At 49.8% G+C, this 19,484-nt stretch overlaps 1 protein-coding gene across 3 annotated transcripts in view; it reads left to right on the top strand.

Annotated features, from left to right (window-relative positions):
- Positions 1 to 19,484, top strand: part of LOC101604400 (NADPH--cytochrome P450 reductase) — a 67,041-nt gene that overhangs the window by 42,368 nt on the left and 5,189 nt on the right. For 2 of the 3 annotated variants that reach the window (XM_045143835.1, XM_004666270.2), the window contains exons 3-7: positions 12,661 to 12,709; positions 15,225 to 15,353; positions 16,749 to 16,898; positions 19,131 to 19,255; positions 19,360 to 19,449. In XM_045143835.1, the coding sequence (XP_044999770.1) occupies positions 12,661 to 12,709; positions 15,225 to 15,353; positions 16,749 to 16,898; positions 19,131 to 19,255; positions 19,360 to 19,449 (543 nt within the window). Of the gene's footprint in view, positions 1 to 9,997; positions 10,256 to 12,660; positions 12,710 to 15,224; positions 15,354 to 16,748; positions 16,899 to 19,130; positions 19,256 to 19,359; positions 19,450 to 19,484 lie in introns of those variants that run through there. The other variant, XM_045143836.1, reaches the window with a different exon arrangement.

Raw genomic sequence — 19,484 nt, 5'->3', positions numbered from 1 at the left:
GGGCGAGGTGGCACACACCTTTTAGTCCCAGCACTCAGGAGGCAGGGGTAGGAGAATCGTTGTGAGTTCAAGGCCACCCTGAGACTCCATAGTGAATTCCAGGTCAGCCTGGGCTAGGGTGAGACCCTGCCTCAAAAAGCAAACAAACAAAATACACAACATGGAAAGCAATTGAGGAAGATAACCTGATGTTACTCTCTGGCCTTCACACACATGTGCATGTGTGCCCACATATATAGACATATGTACACACAGCATACACGCATACACATGCCAAAAAGAAAGAAAAGGGAAAAGAATCTCTGCAAGCAAGGACTAGGAAGTAACTCCATGGGAAAGTGCTGCTCTGAGCTCCATCCCCACACTGCACAGAGAACAAAGAAAAAACAAAAAAAGGTATCTGTATTCATTTTGAGGACACGGAGTTTTGTTTTGTGTGTGTGTGTTTCTTCTATAAGACAATTTGAGGGTTTTTTTGTATGGCTTACCTTTATTTTTTTTTTATTATAAGCACAGTTTTTTTTAAAAGACTTATTTATTTATTAAAGGGAGAGGGAGAGAAAGATAGAGAGAATGGGCGCACCAGGGCCTCTAGCCACTGCAAAGAAACTCCAGATGCATATGCCACCATGTGCGTCTGGCTTACGTAGGACCTAGAGACTCGAACCTGGGTCCTTAGGCTTCGCAGGCATGCGCCTTAACCACTAAGCCATCTCTGCAGCCCAAACACAAGTTTAAGAAGTGACAGATATGAGACAGGTCAGAATCACAGTGAGTCATTACTAAAATTCTGGCAGTGGACTATGATCCAGGGTAAGACGCAGCACAGACAGAGCATACCGTTCATATGTACACAGCCCACCACGCTGCTGATTGCCCAGGCTCGCCCAGGTACACGCAGCCTGTACGAAAGCCACAGGGAGAGTCCCCGGCTCGGTGCCTGCTTCCTAACACGGTCACGTGTGCTAAGGGACTTGAGAAACGGGAAGGAAAAATATTCAAGTTAGTTTCTTCCACCCCTTCTGTGTTTTCCTCTGGTGAGTCACACACAGCATGAGAAAACTTTCATAGTTATCTACAGCTAAGACGTGGGAGGCTCTGGTCTTCTATCTTTTTTTTTGTTTTTGTTTTTTGAGGTAGGGTCTCACTCTGGTCCAGGCTGACCTGGAATTAACTCTGTAGTCTCAGGGTGGCCTTGAACTCACGGTGATCCTCCTACCTCTGCCTCCCGATGCTGGGATTAAAGGCGTGCGCCACCACGCCCAGCCTTTTTTCTATCTTTTAAGTCAGTTTGTTTTTTCCTACTTACTTATTTGAGTATGAAACCTGAAAATAGTTCAGGAGCCAAATTGTGTTTCTATACTGTTAAGTTCATTATAAAATTGCCACTCAGTGGGAAACTTTCTGCAGCAGTTTGAGTTTTCTTTTAGTTAATTAATTTATTTATTTGAGAGAGAGGGAGAAAGAGAATGGGTTTGCCAGGGCCTCCAGCAGCTACAAATAAACTCCAGACACATGCACCACCTTGTGCACCTGGCTTATGTGGGTCCTGGGTCCTGGGGGATTGAATCTGGGTCCTTTGGCTTTGCAGGCAAGTGGCCTTAACCACTAACTCATCTCTCCAGCCCATATTTTGAGTTTTTATTTTTTATTTTATTTTTTTGGTTTTTCAAGGTAGGGTCTCACTCTAGTCCAGGCTGACCTGGAATTCACTCTGTAGTCTCAGGTTGGCCTCGAACTCTCAGTGATCCTCCTACCTCTGCCTCCCGAGTGCTGGGATTAAAGGCATGCACCACCATGCCCGGCTTCAGCCCATAGTTGGAGTTTTTATACCATACAATCTAACTGGAATTAATGTGGGCATAAGTGAGGCATTCACAATTTTTTTTTTCTTTTATTGGTGCTCGTGTGTTCCAGCACAAGCTCGCCGTATGTCGCGGTTACTATTGATGCAGATCAGGCGCATGCACGCAGAGGTTGGTTTCTAGACCATTCTGCCACTCTAGGGTCTGCCCCTTTCCCAATACCAGTGGTTACCAGAGATGCCAGGGTGAAAGCCTACGTTCCAGCAGCCCCAGCAAGCTAGGCTCAGCCACCCATCTCAGTATGCCAACTAAAGAGACAAGTGATGACGAGAAGCCATGCTGGAGAGATGGCTCAGCAGTTAAGGCAATTTCCTGCAAAGCCTAAGGACCCACATTCAACTCCCCAGGTCCCACGTAAGCCGGATGCACAAGTTGATGTGTGGTCAAGGTCATGCATATCCGCAAGGTGGCACACATGCCTGGAGTTTGATTGAAGTGGCTGGAGTCCCTGGCATGCCAATTCTCCCTCTCTCTCTCTCTCTCTCTCTCTCTCTCTCCTTATGGAAAAAAAAAAAGAGGAAAAGCCAAGAGAAGAGACTTATGTAGATAAAGAGGTCCAGCGACCCAGCGTTTGTCTATGGAGGACTGATACAGCTCTGGGTTTAAACAAGAACTGGGCGCAGGGGTGAGAGATCTGCGTGATCAGTCCTGATCTCGTGGATCTTTGAACTCTGGTTCTGCAGGGTGGTCCTAAGAAGTCCTTATTGCTGGAGGAGACAAGCTGATTGTCAGGAGAGTTACTTCTGCTTCAGAGCTCTTCTCTCAGGGTAAAGAGGCTATCCTGCGAGTGTCCAGAAGTCTAAGGGGAAAGGTTAAGGATAGAGACTTACCTGCATGACTTTGCCAATTCAAAGGAGACAGATGCAAAATGAAGGCAGAGGTGTGGGACCTTCATCCTGCTTGGAGTTCTCTTGTAGCCCAGGTGAGGGCCCAGGACTTAGTAGCAAAAGCAGTTTCTGGGCTGGAGCAGTGGCTCATTGTTAAAAGTGCTTGTTTGCAAAGCCCAACACCCCAGGTTTCATTCCCAGTACCCATATAAAGGCAAATGCGCAAAGCGATGCATGCATCTGGAGCTTGCTTGCAATGGCAAGAGACCCTGGTGTGCCTATTCTCTCTCTCTCTCTCTTTCTCTTTCCCTCCCTCCCTCTTTCTTTCCCAAGTGAATAAGTAAAAATAGTATTTTTAAAGCACCTAGTATTTTTTAAGTGCCTGGAATATACATTTTTCCCCTGTAATTTGGTAGTGATGGTGTGGTAGTCTAAGTCTTCCTGCTTTTTTGCTTGTTTGTTTGGTTGGTTGGTTTGTTATTTGTTCTCGTTTTCTGGACAAGAATCTCACTGTGTATTCCCAGCTGTCCTTGAACTCTCAGTCCTCCTGCCTCCGCCTTTCAAATGTTGGGATTGTAGGCGTGCACTATGGGCAATGCCCAGTCCTGCTTTGTTTGTTCTTTTGAGATGCTCTTGGTTTATTATTTTTATTTTTTCCCTTGATATTTCATATAAATTGTAGAGTCAATTTGCTAATGTCCACCCCCCCCCCAACATACTTCAAAAAATTTTTTAGGAAGCCCAGCTGGTTGGAAAATGGAGGGAAGAAGCTCAGGAGTTCAAGGTCGACCTTGGCCACCTAGAGAGTTCAAGGCAGACTTGGGCTGTATGAAACCCAATGTCAAAAACAAATAGCCAGCCAGGTGTGGTGGCGCACACCTTTAATACCAGCACTTAGGAGGCAGAGGTAGGAGGATCACCATGAGTTTGAGGCCACCCTTAGACTACAGAATGAATTCCAGGCCAGTCTGAGCTACAGTGAGACCCTACCTCAAAAAAAAAAAAAAAAAAAAAAAAAAAAAAAAAAGCCAACAATCAGAAGCGCTTACAATGGCTGTAATAGGTTTGAATAGGTAAAGTGATTTGAGGAGCTGGTGTCTACAGTCTTGAGTATTATTGCATAAAACCCAAAGGAAAGTGTTTTGTTTTTTTCTTTCCCTTTTTTTGTTCTTTTGTTTTGAGGTAGAGTCTCACCCTAACCAGGCTGACCTGGAACTCACTCTAGCTCCAGACTGGCCTTGAGTTCAAGGCCATCCTCCTACCTCTGCCTCCCGAGTGCTGGGGTTAAAGGCACCATGCCCAGCTAGGAAAGTCTTTTTGCACTGCTTACAGTAACAAAGTCTTGTTAAAGAGGAACAGGAGGCGTGGTGGCGCACGCCTTTAATCCCAGCACTCGGGAGGCAGAGGTAGGAGGATCACCGAGAGTTTGAGGCTACCCTGAGACTACATAGTGAATTCCAGGTCAGCCTGGGCTAGAGTGAAACCCCACCTTGAAAAACAAACAAACAAAAAAGAGGAACAGGAGAGATGGCTTAATGGTTAAGGCACTTGCCTGCAAAGCCTTGGGACCCAGGTTCGATTCCCCAATGCCCATGTAAAGCCAGATGCACAAATGGGTGCTGCATCTGGAGTTCATTTGAAGTGGTTACTGGTCCTGGTGTATGTACCCATTCTCTCTCTCTTAAATAAATAAATAATAAATACAAACATGACAGTGCAGGCTCAATTCCCCGGTAACCACATAAAACCAAATGCACAAAATGCCATATGCATTTAGAGTTCATTTGAGGTGGCAGAACACTCTGGCATGCCCATTCTCTCCTGTCTCTCTTCCTGTTTTCCCCCAAATATATAAATAAATAAATATTTTTAACATTTAAAAAAAAAAAACAGGGCAGGAGAGATAGCTTAGTAAGTAAGGCACTGGCCTACAAAACCAAAGGAGCCAGGTTCGATTCCCTGGCACCCATATAAAGCAGGGGGTGGCACATGCATCTGGAGTTCATTTGCAGTGGCTAGAGACCCTGACATGCCTATTCTCTACCTGGCTCTTTCTGTCTTTCAAAAAGATAGATAAATTAATTAATTAAAATATTTTTTAAAAAATACGGAATAGTCAGTCACAAGCAGAAAATTGATAGCTTCCTCTGAGCCCAGTTCAGCAGTGCCTCTGGATAGAGCCCAAGGAAATCTATAGTTTCATAGATTTTTTTTTTTTTTGGTTTTTCAAGGTAGGGTCTCACTCTGGCTCAGGCTGACCTGGAATTCACTATGGAGTCTCAGGGTGGCCTCGAACTCACGGCGCTCCTCCTACCTCTGCCTCCCGAGTGCTGGGATTAAAGGCGTGCACCACCACGCCCGGCTAGTTTCATAGATTTAAAAAAATATTTTATTTATTTATTTGCAAGCAAAAAGAGAGAATGAGTACACCAGGGCCTCCTGCCATTGTTAACAAATTGCAGATAATTCCAGATGCCTGTGCCATTTTGTGCTTCTGGCTTTACATGGGTATTGGGGAATCAAACCTAGGTTGTTAGGCATTGCAGGCAAGTGCCTGAACTGCTGAGCCATCTCACCAGCCTTTTCTTGTTTTTCTTTGAAATGTTGCTAATGAAACCCAGGGCCTAGCACTGGGAGGCAGAAGCTCTACCACTGAGCCACGCCCCCAGCCCCTCACTGTGGGATTCTAGGCAGGTGCTCTACAATACCACTGAACCACACCCCCAGCCCCTCACTGGGGGATTCTAGGCAGGAGCTCTACCACTGAGCCACGCCCCCAGCCTCTCACTGGGGGATTCTAGGCAGGAGCTCTACCACTGAGCCACGCCCCCAGCCCCTCACTGGGGGATTCTAGGCAGGAGCTCTACCACTGAGCCACGCCCCCAGCCCCTCACTGGGGGATTCTAGGCAGGAGCTCTACCACTGAGTCACACCCCAGCCCCTCACTGGGGATTCTAGGCAGGAGCTCTACCACTGAGCCACACCCCCAGCCCCTCACTGGGGGATTCTAGGCAGGAGCTCTACCACTGAGCCATGCCCCCAGCCCCTCACTGGGGATTCTAGGCAGGAACTCTACCACTGAGTCACACCCCAGCCCCTCACTGGAGATTCTAGGCAGGAGCTCTACCACTGAGCCACGCCCCCAGCCCCTCACTGGGGGATTCTAGGCAGGAGCTCTACCACTGAGCTGCATTCCCAGCCCTGGATGGAACATAAGGAAGCTTGCAGGAATGCTAGTTCCCACCAGAAGCTTATCTCCTCTGAGCTACCCCAAACTTTGCCTGCATGGGCTCCACAGTGAATGGGTATTCATTTGCAGATGTGGCATCCCCTTCCTGTTTGGGAGCCCAATTGAGCACAATGAATAAACCTATGCATGAAATGGCACAGTTTGGTCTACACAGTATTGTTTGGTAATGTTTTCAGTAGAACATTGCAGACTTTGAGCTTCTTTTGGAATGGGGAGGAGCAGGGTTGGTGATGGTGCTCAGTGGCACAACCCTTGCCTAGCAGCGCAAGAAAAGTCACAGGTCTTGTCTGTACTGGACCCCAGGTGATGCCTGCCAGCCTTGGGGGAGCAGAACCACATCCCACCTTGCCACCCCTGGCCAGCTGTGGACGCCTGTGCTCTCTGCCTGGCCCTGAGAACCTCTTTGTAGGCCCTCCTCCCCTGTTCTAAGCCTGGAGCCAGAATGTGCTTTCAAGAAAAACAAAGGCTTTTATTTTGGAACATTTTATTTTTTTTAAGATTTTATTTTTGTTAGTTGGGTGTAGTGGTGCACGCCTTTAATCTTACCACTTGGGAGGTAAAGGTAGGAGGATCGCTGTGAGTTCAAGGCCACCCTGAGACTACATAGTGAATTCCAGGTCAGCTTCGACTACAGCGAGACCCTACCTCGAAAAACCAAAAAAAATTTATTTATTTATCTACTAGTGACCGAGAGAGCAAGAGAAAATGGGTGTACCAGGGTCTCTAGATTTTATTTTTATTTATTTATTAGAGAGAGAGAGAGACAGGCAGAGAATGGGCGCACCAGGGCTCTTAGCTACTGCAAACGAACTCCAGATACATGCACCACCTTGTGCATTTGGCTTACATGGTACCTGGAGAATTGAACCGGGGTCCTTAGGCTTCACAGGCATGTGCCTTAACCAGTAAGCCATCTCTCCAGCCCTATTTTGGAACATTGTAAATAAATACCAAAGCCAGTCATTAGATCCCCTGACCCAGTTTGGCAAATCCCACTTCTAGTCTATTTTAAGCCTTTCCTTAACCCTTAAGTCTGCTCCTCCTGAATTCTTTTATTTTTTAAATATTTTATTTATTTATTCATTTATCTGAGAGAGAGGAAGAAGGAGATAGAGAGAGAATGGGTGTGCCAGGGTCTCCATCCACTGCTGAGGAAGTCCAGATGCATGTGTCACCTTGTGCATCTTGCCTCTGTAGTTACTAGGAGATCGAACCTGGGTCCTTAGGCTTTGCAGGCAAATGCCTTAACCACTAAGCCATCTCTCCAGCCCTCCTGAGTTATTTTAAAACAAATCTCAGAAATCACATCTTATCTGAAAATATTTGTCCTCCAAAAATGAAGGACAATGCTGTCCTTCCACTCCTTCCACAACCAGCGGTCATTTATGGCACTGATCGATATTTAGCTTTCTCTCTCTCTCTCTCTGTCTGTATGTGTATGTGTGTGTGCGCGCGCATGTGTGCACACACGTGCATGTGCATGCATGCATAGGCTCTTGTGTATGGCTTTACACAGATGCTAGGAAATTGAACCAGGGCAGAAGGGCTTGCCATCAAGTGCCTTTAACAACTGAGCCATCTCCTCAGCCCTAGTAGCTGTGACTTTCTGAGCCAGACATCTTTTTCTAAACACAGATTCAGGGTTTTTTTTTTTTTTAATACATTTTTAAAATTTATTTGAGAGAGAAAATGGCAGAGAGAGAATGGGCACTCCAGGGCCTCCAGCCACTGAGAATGAACTCCAGACGCATGTACCACCTTGTGCAGCTGGCTTACGTGGGTCCTGGGGAATCGAACCATGCCCTTAACTGCTAAGCCATCCTTCCAGCCCCAGCTTCAATTTTGTTCCCAGCTTCCCTTGTATTCCCACAGCATCAATTGAATTTCCTGTTCATTCCTAGCTTCTGTTCTTTCCTCACTCTCTATCTCTGCTTTACAATGTCGGTGTGAATAAAAACCCAATCCGTTTTTTTCATCGTTTCCCACAGTCTAGATTTTGCTCCTCTGCGACTTGTTTTTGAAAAGCTGCACAGAATCTCATTTCCCTCGTGTGACCCTATGTATGATTGGGGGGGGGGGGGATAGTTCTTGCCAGAAAGCCTGGCTCAGCCAGGAGCCAAGGCTGCAGGACTCAGTTATGTCCATCTTTATCTCTGGAGTCCCCACAGATGGAGCGCCAGCATGCTTACAGTCAGGGTCACTTTTTCTATGGAGATGTCCTTGCTCCACTGAACCTGAAAAGAGAAACAGATGTGTTTGTCAGACTGAGGAGCATTCAGGAGGAGGGTCCTGCGGACCTGGCAGGCGGGTGGGTAGGGCACAGTGTCTGGCCTTCCCACTCTCTGGTTGGATGGCCCCCCAAGCCCGGCTCTGCATGCTGAGGGAACATCACCCACTCTTCCCGGTCCTTGGTGAGGTCAAGTTGGATTTTGCCGTCATGGTTGATGCCTGGAACTCCAGACACATCCTGTGGGGTATAGCAGTGCAGAGCCAGCGACCACTGCCCTCCTGACCCCACTGGGCACCGTGAAGTCACTTGGTTGCTGCTGGTGGCTCTGTCTCTGTGTGCCAGGGTACAGTGTAGTATGCTCAGGGGCGTGTGCCACGTGATGCAATGGACAAGTGCTCCGACAGCCCCAGGGAACAGGGAATGAACCATACTGGGGGATGCGTGACGTCCCAAAGGAAGCTGTGACCGGCTCAGGCAAGGACAGGCAGGGCTCCCGAAAAGGCTCATCTTGTTAGAACTTGGGTTCAGGTCATCCTGGGGGCTGGGGGAGGGCAGTCTTGGAGGGAGCTGGGATGGGAAGGTGAATGGATCTTCCTGAGGACAAATGTTAGAGGGCCTTGAGGAATCTTTCTTGGAGTACTCCCCTGCCCCCTCCCCAGCCTGCTGCCCACTCCTTGGGTGCCTATTGCCCCGGAGCCTGGAGAGCTTAGCTGCCAGACAGCAGACTCAGTACTTTCAGAAGCAGCTTCACGGGCTAGAGAGATGGCTTAGCGGTTAAGCGCTTGCCTATGAAGCCTAAGGACCCCGGTTCGAGGCTTGATTCCCCAGGACCCACGTTAGCCAGATGCACAAGGGGGCATACACATCTGGAATTCATCTGCAGTGGCTTGAAGCCTTGGTGTGCCCATTCTCTCTCTGCCTCTTTCTCTGTCTGTCGCTGTCAAATAAATAAATAAAAATAAACCAAAAAAAAAAAAATTAAAAGCAGCTTCACATGTCCTGTCTAGCAAGGGGATGTTCCCGGAGATCAGTTTGGCCATGTAGAAAATTCCTCTTCAGTTGCAACAGCTTTCAGAAGTGATTGCTCCTTTCTCATGGCTTGGGATGGGGGCAGAAAAATGCATTCCCTGGGGCATCTGGGGTCACCCAGTGACTCAGTACCGGCCCCTCCTCTTCCTTTCTTCTTGCCCACTTGATGGCCTGTAGCCATGACTTCAGAAGCCTGAGCCCCCAGCGCCGGCTCCCAGAGGAGAGGAGAATGAGGGAAATCTAATTGGAACCTTCCCCGTGTACCTCTGCGGAGCCACGTGGTATCTGGGCTCCCTGTCTGGGCCAGCGCCTGGTCAGAGCCTCAGTGCTTGGGGGGCCGTGTCCTTAAAACATACCTCATTGGCTGGCCCCAGGGCATGGGGCAGAAATGGAAGGTGTGTATGGTCTGCAGCTCACACTAGACACCGCCAGGTGACCCCGGCTCACTGTTTTAGGCTCCACAGATTTAATTCATCGCTTCCCAAGCTGTCCTGGCAGTGGGTCCGCTGGCTTTCCGCTCGGCCAGAGCAACCTGCACACAGCTCTGCTTCTACGCACAAACTTCCTCTTTTCTTCTTTTTCTAGTAGGAAAAGGGGAGGGTGTGGGCATCAGGGCTTTGATATATACAGTTACCAAGGAAACCAAATCCCTGGGTTGTAAAGATTTTCCCCTTCCCTGAGTCCATACAGAAGCAGAAAGGGGGGCTGGGGGGAGGGTGCTCCGGGCGCAGGGAATCATGGGAAGCTTCAGTCTGAGTCCTGAGTCCTCCCCACTGGAATTACCAGATGTTGTAGAGTTCCCGAGGCAGACAGAGGTAGCAGGGGCTTCCGCAGAGTTTGGGGCCTCCGGTGGCAGTTTTGGAGTCCCCAAGCCCAGGCAGCCTGCCTCACCATGCTGAAAATGCACCAAGCCGAACTTCTTGTCTGCCTGCTTGCTCTCCGTTCCGGCAGAGCCCCAAGGGTGACCCTCCTTTTCCCTTAAGCGCTGGACTTGGGCATGGGGCACTATGGGGTGTGCATACTCATCGCCGGGGGACGAGCGCATTCCAGGAAGGTCAGTTCGAGCCCTAGTGCAGATGCTTGGGTGGCCTGTGGGCAGGGGCACACCCGGCTGGCATCCACAGCTGAGGGGAAGAGACAGCTTCCTGGGTGGGTCCCCCCTGGGGACACAAGTCCTGCTGAGAGAGTGGCCTGTAGGTTGGGTGCTCTGCGACCTGCTTCCCTGAACCCAACAGGACAGGTGATGGCGGGGGGCGGGGGACAAAGTAGGCTTGCCCAAAGGCCACTACCTGTGCTGGATCCCCAGATACCAGCCAGAGAAAGGACAAGGAAAGCAGGTGAGAGTTCCTTCTGTCCCCTAAGAGATGGTAGGACCCTGCTTTGGGAACAGGGAGAGTATTTTCAGCCACACCTACCTGGGCACTCACCTCATGCTGCCAGAGCCAGCTGGCCTGGCATTTGGCCCTGCTCACTTACAGCGGGAGGCCCCCCAGGCCCTTTGTCCAGCCAAAACCAGGGTCAAACTCACTCTCAGCTGTGCAGCCCTGATTCAGGGCCCTTGGGAGCCTGTTGCCCATGGTTTTTGCTCCGGAGAGCCACTTACTGTGCCTGAGAGCTGGGTCCAGCAGTGTCACCAAGGCTTCCCTGTTTCTCTGGCAGAGAACATCTGCCCCTTTGGGAACATGTGGCCGGGGCTTTCCAGTATTAGCACACATCACCTTGCGCTGTTGGGCGTCTTCGAAATGACAGGCTTTCCCAGAAGGATACTTCCTTCCCGAGGACCACTCTGCGATTGTGGGTGCCATTCCAGTCCCAGGCATGTGGCAGGGTTCAGAAGAGAAGGCCACAACTGAAAAGCACTTCCTCAGTAATTAGAAGCTGAGGCTTGGTTTGTCACCTGCCTTTCTGGGCACATGTGGCTCCTCCCCTCCTGCTGTGATGCCCTCTGGGCTCCCATTTTCCTCCAGCCACAGGCCCTGTGAAATCAGAGGTAGGATGTTCTAGACTCCACCGTCAGCGCCTGGAATGGTGCCTGTCCCCACCCCTGCGCGGGCAGGCTGAAGATGTAGCTTCCATGGCAGCTGCTGTATTTTGAGACAGACCAGGAGTTGGCTTTTCAGCTGGTGTCAGACCCTCTTGAAGCAGTAGGGAGTAAGCAGTGTCCCCAAGGCCTTCTCTATCCATCTCTGCCTGCCAGATGTTGGGTGGAGGACTCCAACCAAGCATGCAGGAAAGCTGAGTGCCAGGCGCTGTGCTGATTGGCGAGAGGCTTACAGACGCCACCCCCGAAATTATTAAAGCCAGGCCTCAAGGGATGAGACAACGTGGCAGGAGTGCTTTGTGGGTGGGTGTGTTACCTTGGAGACAGTGACAAGTAACTCCACCATTAGGGGGCAGGGAAGATTGATCTGAAAAGGAGGTTCATGTTTCATGTTGGAGGACAGGAAGGGTTGGTGGTAGGGGTTGAAGAGAAGTCAGGCTAGGGCTGGAGAGATGGCTCACCGGTTAAGGCACTTGCCTGCAAAGCCAAAGGACCTAGGTTTGATTCCTCAGGACCTGTGTAAGCCAGATGCACAAGGCAGCGCATGTGTCTGGAGTTCCTTTGCAGTGGCTAGAGGCCCTGATGCACCCATTCTATCTGTCTCTCTCAAATAAATAACAAACAAAAAGTATTTGAAAAAGAAAATAGAAAAAAGAAAAAAAAAAAAAGAAAAAGTCAGGCTAGGCCCAGGAAACAGCTAGTCTGTGTGTTACTCCCAGGGACACCGTGAGTGGGTGACTCCCAAAGCCATTGGGCCCCAGGATTCTTTCACTGCCCACTAGGTGGCACACGTCTGGAGTTCGATTGCAATGCACCAATTCTCCCTTTCACTCTTGCCCCCTCTCACTTAAAAAAAAAAAAAAAATCATAGACTTATGCTTCCATGCCTGACATTTTACACGGTTGTTGAGGATCTAAGCTCAGGTCCTCAGGCTTGTATGGCAAGCTCTTGACTCACTGAGTGATCACCTCAGTCCCTGGGGGCTGTGAGAGGCAGGGACCAGAGAAGAGAAGGTTGGAAGTGGAGGAGAGTTCAGGCCATGGAGACCCTTTGGCTCTGGATGGGGAGGAAGAAAGTAATGAAAACCTTGACTCCTTCCTTTGGAGGAAGTGCCCTCGAACTGTCTGGTGTGGGAGGTCTTGGCTTCACAGGGCAATAGTGTCACCACAGGCTTCAGATGATTAGAAGACACGAGGCGGACAGGCCAGCTGGGCACCTCCGGCCTGTGCCCTCCAGCCCTGGTACTGGACCAGGCTCCAGGTGTTGGCGCCATCACCAGGGAATGTCACGGGTCGAATGTCCCTTAGCACGTTGCCACAGGACGTCACATCTCACCACACGCCATCTCTGATACCATCATTCCACACCAAACAGACTGCTTGCTTTATTTATTTACTTACTTATTTATTTTTTGCAGGACCACCTCTGTCAAAGAGAGCAGTTTCGTGGAAAAAATGAAGAAGACGGTGAGGTTTCTGTTTCTGCTCTTCTCCACATGGTTTGACTGTGGCGGGCTTCGGGAGCACAGCACTGGGCTAGCCGGCCTGATGGGAGGGGCGGGAGAGCTGAGCCCACTGTAGACATCTTCGTCTGACCTGAGCCCCGGGGACTCGGCTTTTGCTGAGACTAAACCAAAGTTTTAAAGTAGACCCTCTCTTGGGCTAGAGAGATGGCTTAGTGGTTAAAGTGTTTGCCTGAAAAGCCAAAGGATCCAGTTTGATTCTCTAGGATCCATGTAGGCCAGATGTACAAGGGGCACAGGCATCTGGAGTTTATTTGTAGTGCTTAGAGGCCCTGGCACACCTATTCTCTCTCTCTCTCTCTCTGTCTCTCTCTCACTGCTTGCAAATGAATAAATAAAATTTTTTAAAAAAATAGATCCTCTCTATTGTTAGCAAAGTTTGCAATTTTCAGTTCTCTGTGTAAAAGGAAAGATAGCTCATTAGACGTGGTGGTACGTGTGTGTAATCCCAGCATTCAGGGGGCTGAGACAAGAAGATTGCAAGTTCAAAGCCAACATGGGCTATATAGTGAGCCTCAAAAAAAAAACTAAAATAAAAAGGTAGGGGCTGATGAGATGGCTCAGTGAGTAAAGCGCTTTCCATGCAAGCCTGAGGATCTGACCTCATCTTTCATGTCAAAGCCAGTCATGGCGGTGTGCATCTGTAATGCCAGTGCTGAGGAGACAGGATCTGTGTGTGTCTTGCCGACTACCTCGTCTAGCTACACCAGTGAGCTTTGGGTCCAGTGAGATACTCTGTCTCAAAACAATAAGACGGAGGGCTGGAGGGATGTCTCAGCAGTTAAGGCCCTTGCCTGCAAAGCCTAAGGACCCAGGCCCGTTCTTTTTTTTTTTTTTTTTTTCCTAATGAGATTGATTTTTTTTTTTTTTCTCAAGAAACCCTTTAAAATTACTACAATATTAGCCTGTTGTCTATGAGACAAGTGAAAACACTTGGTGGCTTGTGTGGTTTGTCTCGTGACTCGGCTTATAATAAATTTTTTTTTGTTTTCTGTTTTTCAAGGTAGGGTCTGACTCTAGCTCAAGCTGACCTGGAATTCACTGTTTAGTCTCAGGGTGGCCTTGAAGTCATGGCGATCCTCCTACCTCTGCCTCCCCAAGTACTGGGATCAAAGATGTGTGCTACCACGCCCCGCTGCTTATAATATTTTTGTTTGTCCATTTTTCCATCTCAAAGATCTGTTTCTTATGTGGCTTTCGTGTTAGGCGGTGGAAGGTCTTGCTGCTCTAGGTTATACTTCCATGTTACCTTCTAGCACTTTCATGACTTCATTTTTGTAATTTAATGACATGTTACAAGCAAGGTGGAGTGACACCCACCAAGTAATCCCAGCACTTAGGAAGCTGAGGCTGGAGAATCTCAAATTCAAGGCTAGCCTGAGCTACTTAGATCCTGACTCAGGGGAAAATACACACACACACACACACACACACACACACACACACACACACACATATATGTTTATGCAGGAGATATGAACAAGGTTTATTGTTTAAAGGTGCTGACTTGCAAAGCCTGCCAGTCTTGGTTTGATTTGCCAGTACCTGTGTAAAACCACACACAAATTGCACAGTGGCAAGAGACCCTGGCATGCCCACACATGCACATGTGTGTGCACCTAAACATGCAAGTGTAATTTTTCTTTCAAGGTAGGGTCTCGCTGTAGTCCAGGCTGACCTGGAACTCACTATGTAGTCTCAGGGTGGCCTCAAACTCACAACCATCCTCCTACCTCTGCTTCCCAAATGCTGGTGTTAAAGGCGTGGGCCACCTTGCTGGATAAATACTACCCATTTGATATAAGGGGCTTTAGTGCCTATAGATTTTGGTATGCTATAGGTTCATAGGGGTCTCAGAACCCACAGATACCAAAGGGTCTTTCACACATTCTGTCTGTCAATTATATTTATCAATACATATAAACATATATTTATTAACACATATAAAACAACATTGGGCTGGGCATGGTAGTGCTTACCTTTAATCCCAGCACTCAGGAGACCAAGGTAGGAGGATTGCTGTGAGTTCAAAGCCAGCCTGAGACTGCATAATGAATTCCAGGTAAGCCTGGACTAGAGTGAGACCTGTCTCCAAGCAAAACAAAAAACAAAAACAAAAAGATTGGATTATATCATACTTACTATTCAGTTACCTTCCTTTTTTACTTAAGCTTGGACTATTCTGTTTCCTGTGACAAAAGCCTGATGCTGAGTGATGTGAGGTCACCTTAATGGCTCTAGCTAAGGCCTTTGAGTGAGGTCTGCCCTCCTCCACCACAGTGGCTTTGACAGCAAGATGCCAGCCCAAGTGATTCAGATAGGGCTTGAGGCCAGGAGAAGAGAAAAGATGCCCTTCCTGCCTGTCTCCCCAGACTCTGTCACCTGCAGCTGGAATGGGTGGGGGGAGGGTTCCTTGCCTCCTGGGCCCTTCACTGACCCTGCGTGTCTTCCTTTCCCAGGGGAGGAACATCATTGTCTTCTATGGCTCCCAGACGGGGACTGCTGAGGAGTTTGCCAACCGTCTGTCCAAGGATGCCCACCGCTACGGGATGCGGGGCATGGCCGCGGACCCTGAGGAGTATGACCTGGTGAGCATGCTGTCCCACGGACCCCGACCCCAAGGCCCACAGGCAGAAGCAGCAGGAGGAGGGAGGTGACCCAGGTGCTGGCCTGAACTGCCCCTGCCCAGGAAGCTTCCTTCCCTGTTCCATCCGTTAGTTACTTCCTCAGAGCCAGCCAGAAGCAGCTGTGAAAGGGAATGGGTTTATTTCAGCTTCAAGTACCAGAGGGTGGAGTTGTTCGTGGTGGGGCAATCATTGCATGAGCAGGAAGCATGTGTCACCTCTTCACCTTAGCAGAGGGGAGGTAGAGAACCAGCTAGCAAGGCTAGGCGGTGACACACTTCCTCTCTCCCTCAGACTCTGCCTCCTGATGGTTCCGTAACCACCCAAAAGTATTCTGTGCAGGACATTTTACATTCAAACCACCCCATCTGTCTATAGAGGGTGTCCCATGGGTTCATCCCTATGAGCCCTTCAGCTTGCGCTAAGGCTGTTAGTAACTTCTGGATCCAAGCTGAGGAAGAGTGGGGAATCCAGAAGAACCTAAAAACTGGGGGAGGAGGCTGCATTTTGTTCCGCAGTGTTCCATGTGTTGAACCCCGTCAGCCACCGTAGGGCACTGTGACCCCCCCCCCCAGGCACGTCCCTGAGGCTTATCCCCCATTTCTCCTGGGCTCGCAGGGCGCATCTTCCTGCTTCTCTCTCCTCTCAGGAGTGGCTCTGAACAATGCAGGAAAATGTCACCCATCCCCTTGCCTGCTTCTGGACTGAGAAAGTTAGTGACAGCCCGGCCACCAGCTCCAGATGAGGCAGTGCCCAGAGAGGGGCAGCCGACCCCTAAGATAGAAGAGGCTGGCAGGGAGCGGGGGGCCCTGGAGGAAGACCCCAGGAGTGGCCTCTGCAGTGCACGCCAGCAGTCAGCGGCCTCGGTGGCGGGCTGATTGGAGGAGCATTCCCACAGGACACACCCTCTTCCCGGCCCCCTGCTCCACTCCCCTGTGCCGGGGGTCTTCCGTCTCTAGGCCTGGAGTTTGCTAGAAATGGATGACCTCCCAGCTCAGCCTGTTGCCAGGTCCAAGATCAAGATCTCCCAGGGAAGCCAGTGTCCGATAGACAGGGGACTGTGTTCTGGAGGCCCGCCATCCCTTGCCCTTACTCTAAGCCTCCTGCCCCCTTTCTAAGCAAGGCACCCAGTGTCCACCAGCCTGATAGGCACCTCACTGTCCTGCTCACCCGGCTGTGCCTCCCCTAACAGCTTGGCACCTTGCAGACAGACTTCCATCCCTCTAATCCCACCAGCTCAGCATCTCAGCTGAGAGCTGCCCCGGGCCAGGCTGGCTTCCCCACCTGCTGTATTCACCCGCGGGCATGGGCAGAGCAGGCTGGGTCACAGTGGCTGCTGCCCCTCCCACCTCCCCCCAGGCCGATCTGAGCAGCCTGCCCGAGATTGAAAACTCCCTGGTGGCCTTCTGCATGGCCACCTACGGTGAAGGTGACCCCACCGACAACGCCCAGGACTTCTATGACTGGCTCCAGGAGACAGATGTGGACCTCACTGGGGTCAGGTTTGCGGTGAGTCTTCCACAGGTTCCTGTGGGCATGTGGTGGCCTGTGGCACCTCCCCAATGCCCCAGGAACCTTTTGTCCACTCCTCCTCCTGTCCTGTATGTATGTGCGTGTGCCTGTGTGTAAGTGTGTGGAGGCCTGGGGACAGCCTCAGGTTTCATTCTTAGAAACACTGTGGCTTGGAGCTCACCAGTTAAGCTAGACTGTCTGGTCAGCGAGACCCAGGAATCTGTCTGTCTCTACCTCTCCAGCACTGGAATAATAAGTGTATATAACTGGGCCACTGTTTTTAAACAACTATTATTATTATTATTGGTTTTTCGAGGTAGGGTCTCACTCTGGCCCAGGCTGACCTGGAATTCACTGTGAAGTCTCAGGGTAGCCTCGAATTCACAGTGATCCTCCTGCCTCTGCCTCCTGAGTGCTGGGATTAAAGGCATGCACCACCACACCCAGCATCAAAAACTACTGTTTACTTATGAGTGAGAATGGGCATTCAAACGAACACCAGTTGCATGTACTGCTTTTTGCATCTGGTTTATGTGGGTGGCTGGAGCGTCAAACCTAGGCCAGCAGACTTTGCAAGCAACACTGCTGAGCCATCTCTTCAGCCTCAGCATTTTTTGTTTAAAAAACAAAATTATTCTTTAACCTATCTATTTGAGAGAGAGAGAAAGAGAGTGAGAAAGAGTGGGAGCGCCAGGGCCTGCAGTCATTACAAACGAACTCCAGACACATGTGCCACCTTGTGCATCTGGCTGTGGGTACTAAGGAATCGAACCTGGGTCCTTAGGCTTTGTAGGCAAGTGCCTTAACTGCTAAGCCATCTCTCCAGCCCCTAGCCCCAGCATCATTCTGTATCCGTTTTTGTTGTTTTTAAACTTTTTTATTTATTTATTTTAAATATTTTTATTTACTTATTTGAGAAACAGTTAGAAAGAAGGAGGCAGGCAGAAAGAGAATGAGTGTGGGCATGCCTGGGCCTTCTTCCACTGCACATGAACTCCAGACACATCCTACTTTGTTTATCTGGCTTTACGTGGATACTGGGGAATTGTACCTGGGCCATCAGGCTTGGCAAACAAGCACCTATAGCCCCTGAGCCATGTCTCCAGCCCCTATTTTTTGTTTGTTTGTTGAGGTAGGGTCTCACTCTAGCCCAGGCTGATCTGGAATTCACTATGTAGTCTCAGGGTGGCCTTAAACTCATAGTGATCCTTTATCTCTGCTTCCCTAAAGGGGTGCGCAACCATGTAGGCCCCTATTGTTTTTTTTTTTAATATTTTATTTTTATTCATTTATTTGAGAGAGACAGGCAGATAAAGAGAGAAAGAATGGGCATGCCAGGGCCTTCAGCTGCTACAAATGAACTCCAGATGCGTGTACCACCTGGGCATCTGGCTTATGTGGGTCTTGGTGAATCAAACCTGGGTCATTTGGCTTTGCAGGCAAGTGCCTTAAACCGCTAAGCCATCTCTCCTGCCCCCTGTTGGTTGGTTGCTTGCTTTCTTTCTTTCTTTCTTTCTTTTTTTTTTTTTTTTTTTTGGTTTTTCGAGGTAGGGTCTCACTCTGGTCCAGGCTGACCTGGAATTAACTCTGTCATCTCAGGGTGGCCTTGAACTCACGGCGATCCTCCTACCTCTGCCTCCCGAGTGCTGGGATTAAAGGCGTGCGCCACCACGCCTGGCTTCCTGTTGCTTTCTTAACTGTGAATTCTGGAGGTTGATTTTTGGTACTAATGCTTGTACAGCAAGCTCACCTGTTCTTACAGGGCAAGTATCTTCTAGCAAAGGGCCTGAACAGCTTTCTTTTTATTGGTTTTTCGTGGTAGGGTCTCACTCTAGCCCAGGCTGACCTGGAATTCATTATGGAGTCTCAGGATGGCCTTGAACTCACGGCAATCCTCCTACCTTTGCCTCCCAAGTGCCTGGCCAGCTTTTTGACTTGAGCCCCAGCCCCAGAGCTTCTCTTCCCTTGGCCCCAGGAGCCATTGGTCACTAGAGACATCAAAGTATGGCAGGTCGCTGAGATTTGAGTCTCAGCCTGGTCAGCACCTCAGGGGTGAGACTTTGAGGCTGGGTTCTGTACAAAACCTTAGATTTTGTACAGAACCCAGTGCCCACAGTGTCAGAGGTTGCCTCATCATGGCTTGCCACCATAGGGGACTGTCCCCCACGGAACTGGGCTTCTCCGGTCAGGCCGAAGGCCAGAACTCGAGCTTCTCCACTGTCCACACAGGTGTTTGGCCTCGGGAATAAGACGTACGAGCATTTCAATGCCATGGGCAAGTACGTGGACCAGCGGCTGGAGCAGCTTGGCGCCCAGCGCATCTTTGAGCTGGGCCTGGGCGATGACGACGGGAAGTAAGTGCTGAGCTTTCCCCCGTAGGGGTCGCTCTCTCCGTGGGCAGGGGCAGGGGCCATGACTCTGCTGTGAGCACAGCTCACGTCTCCTCTCCTCTCTCCAGCTTGGAAGAGGATTTCATCACGTGGCGGGAGCAGTTCTGGCCGGCAGTATGCGAGTTCTTTGGGGTGGAAGCGACCGGGGAGGAGTCGAGGTGAGTGAAAGGCCATGGGGCATGAGGCGTGGCCT

The sequence above is a fragment of the Jaculus jaculus genome, chromosome 2 (genome assembly GCF_020740685.1).
Source record: "Jaculus jaculus isolate mJacJac1 chromosome 2, mJacJac1.mat.Y.cur, whole genome shotgun sequence".
NCBI classification, from domain to species: Eukaryota; Metazoa; Chordata; class Mammalia; order Rodentia; family Dipodidae; genus Jaculus; species Jaculus jaculus.
Note: the sequence above shows the minus strand (reverse complement) of the source record. Positions and strands in the feature narration are given on the sequence as shown.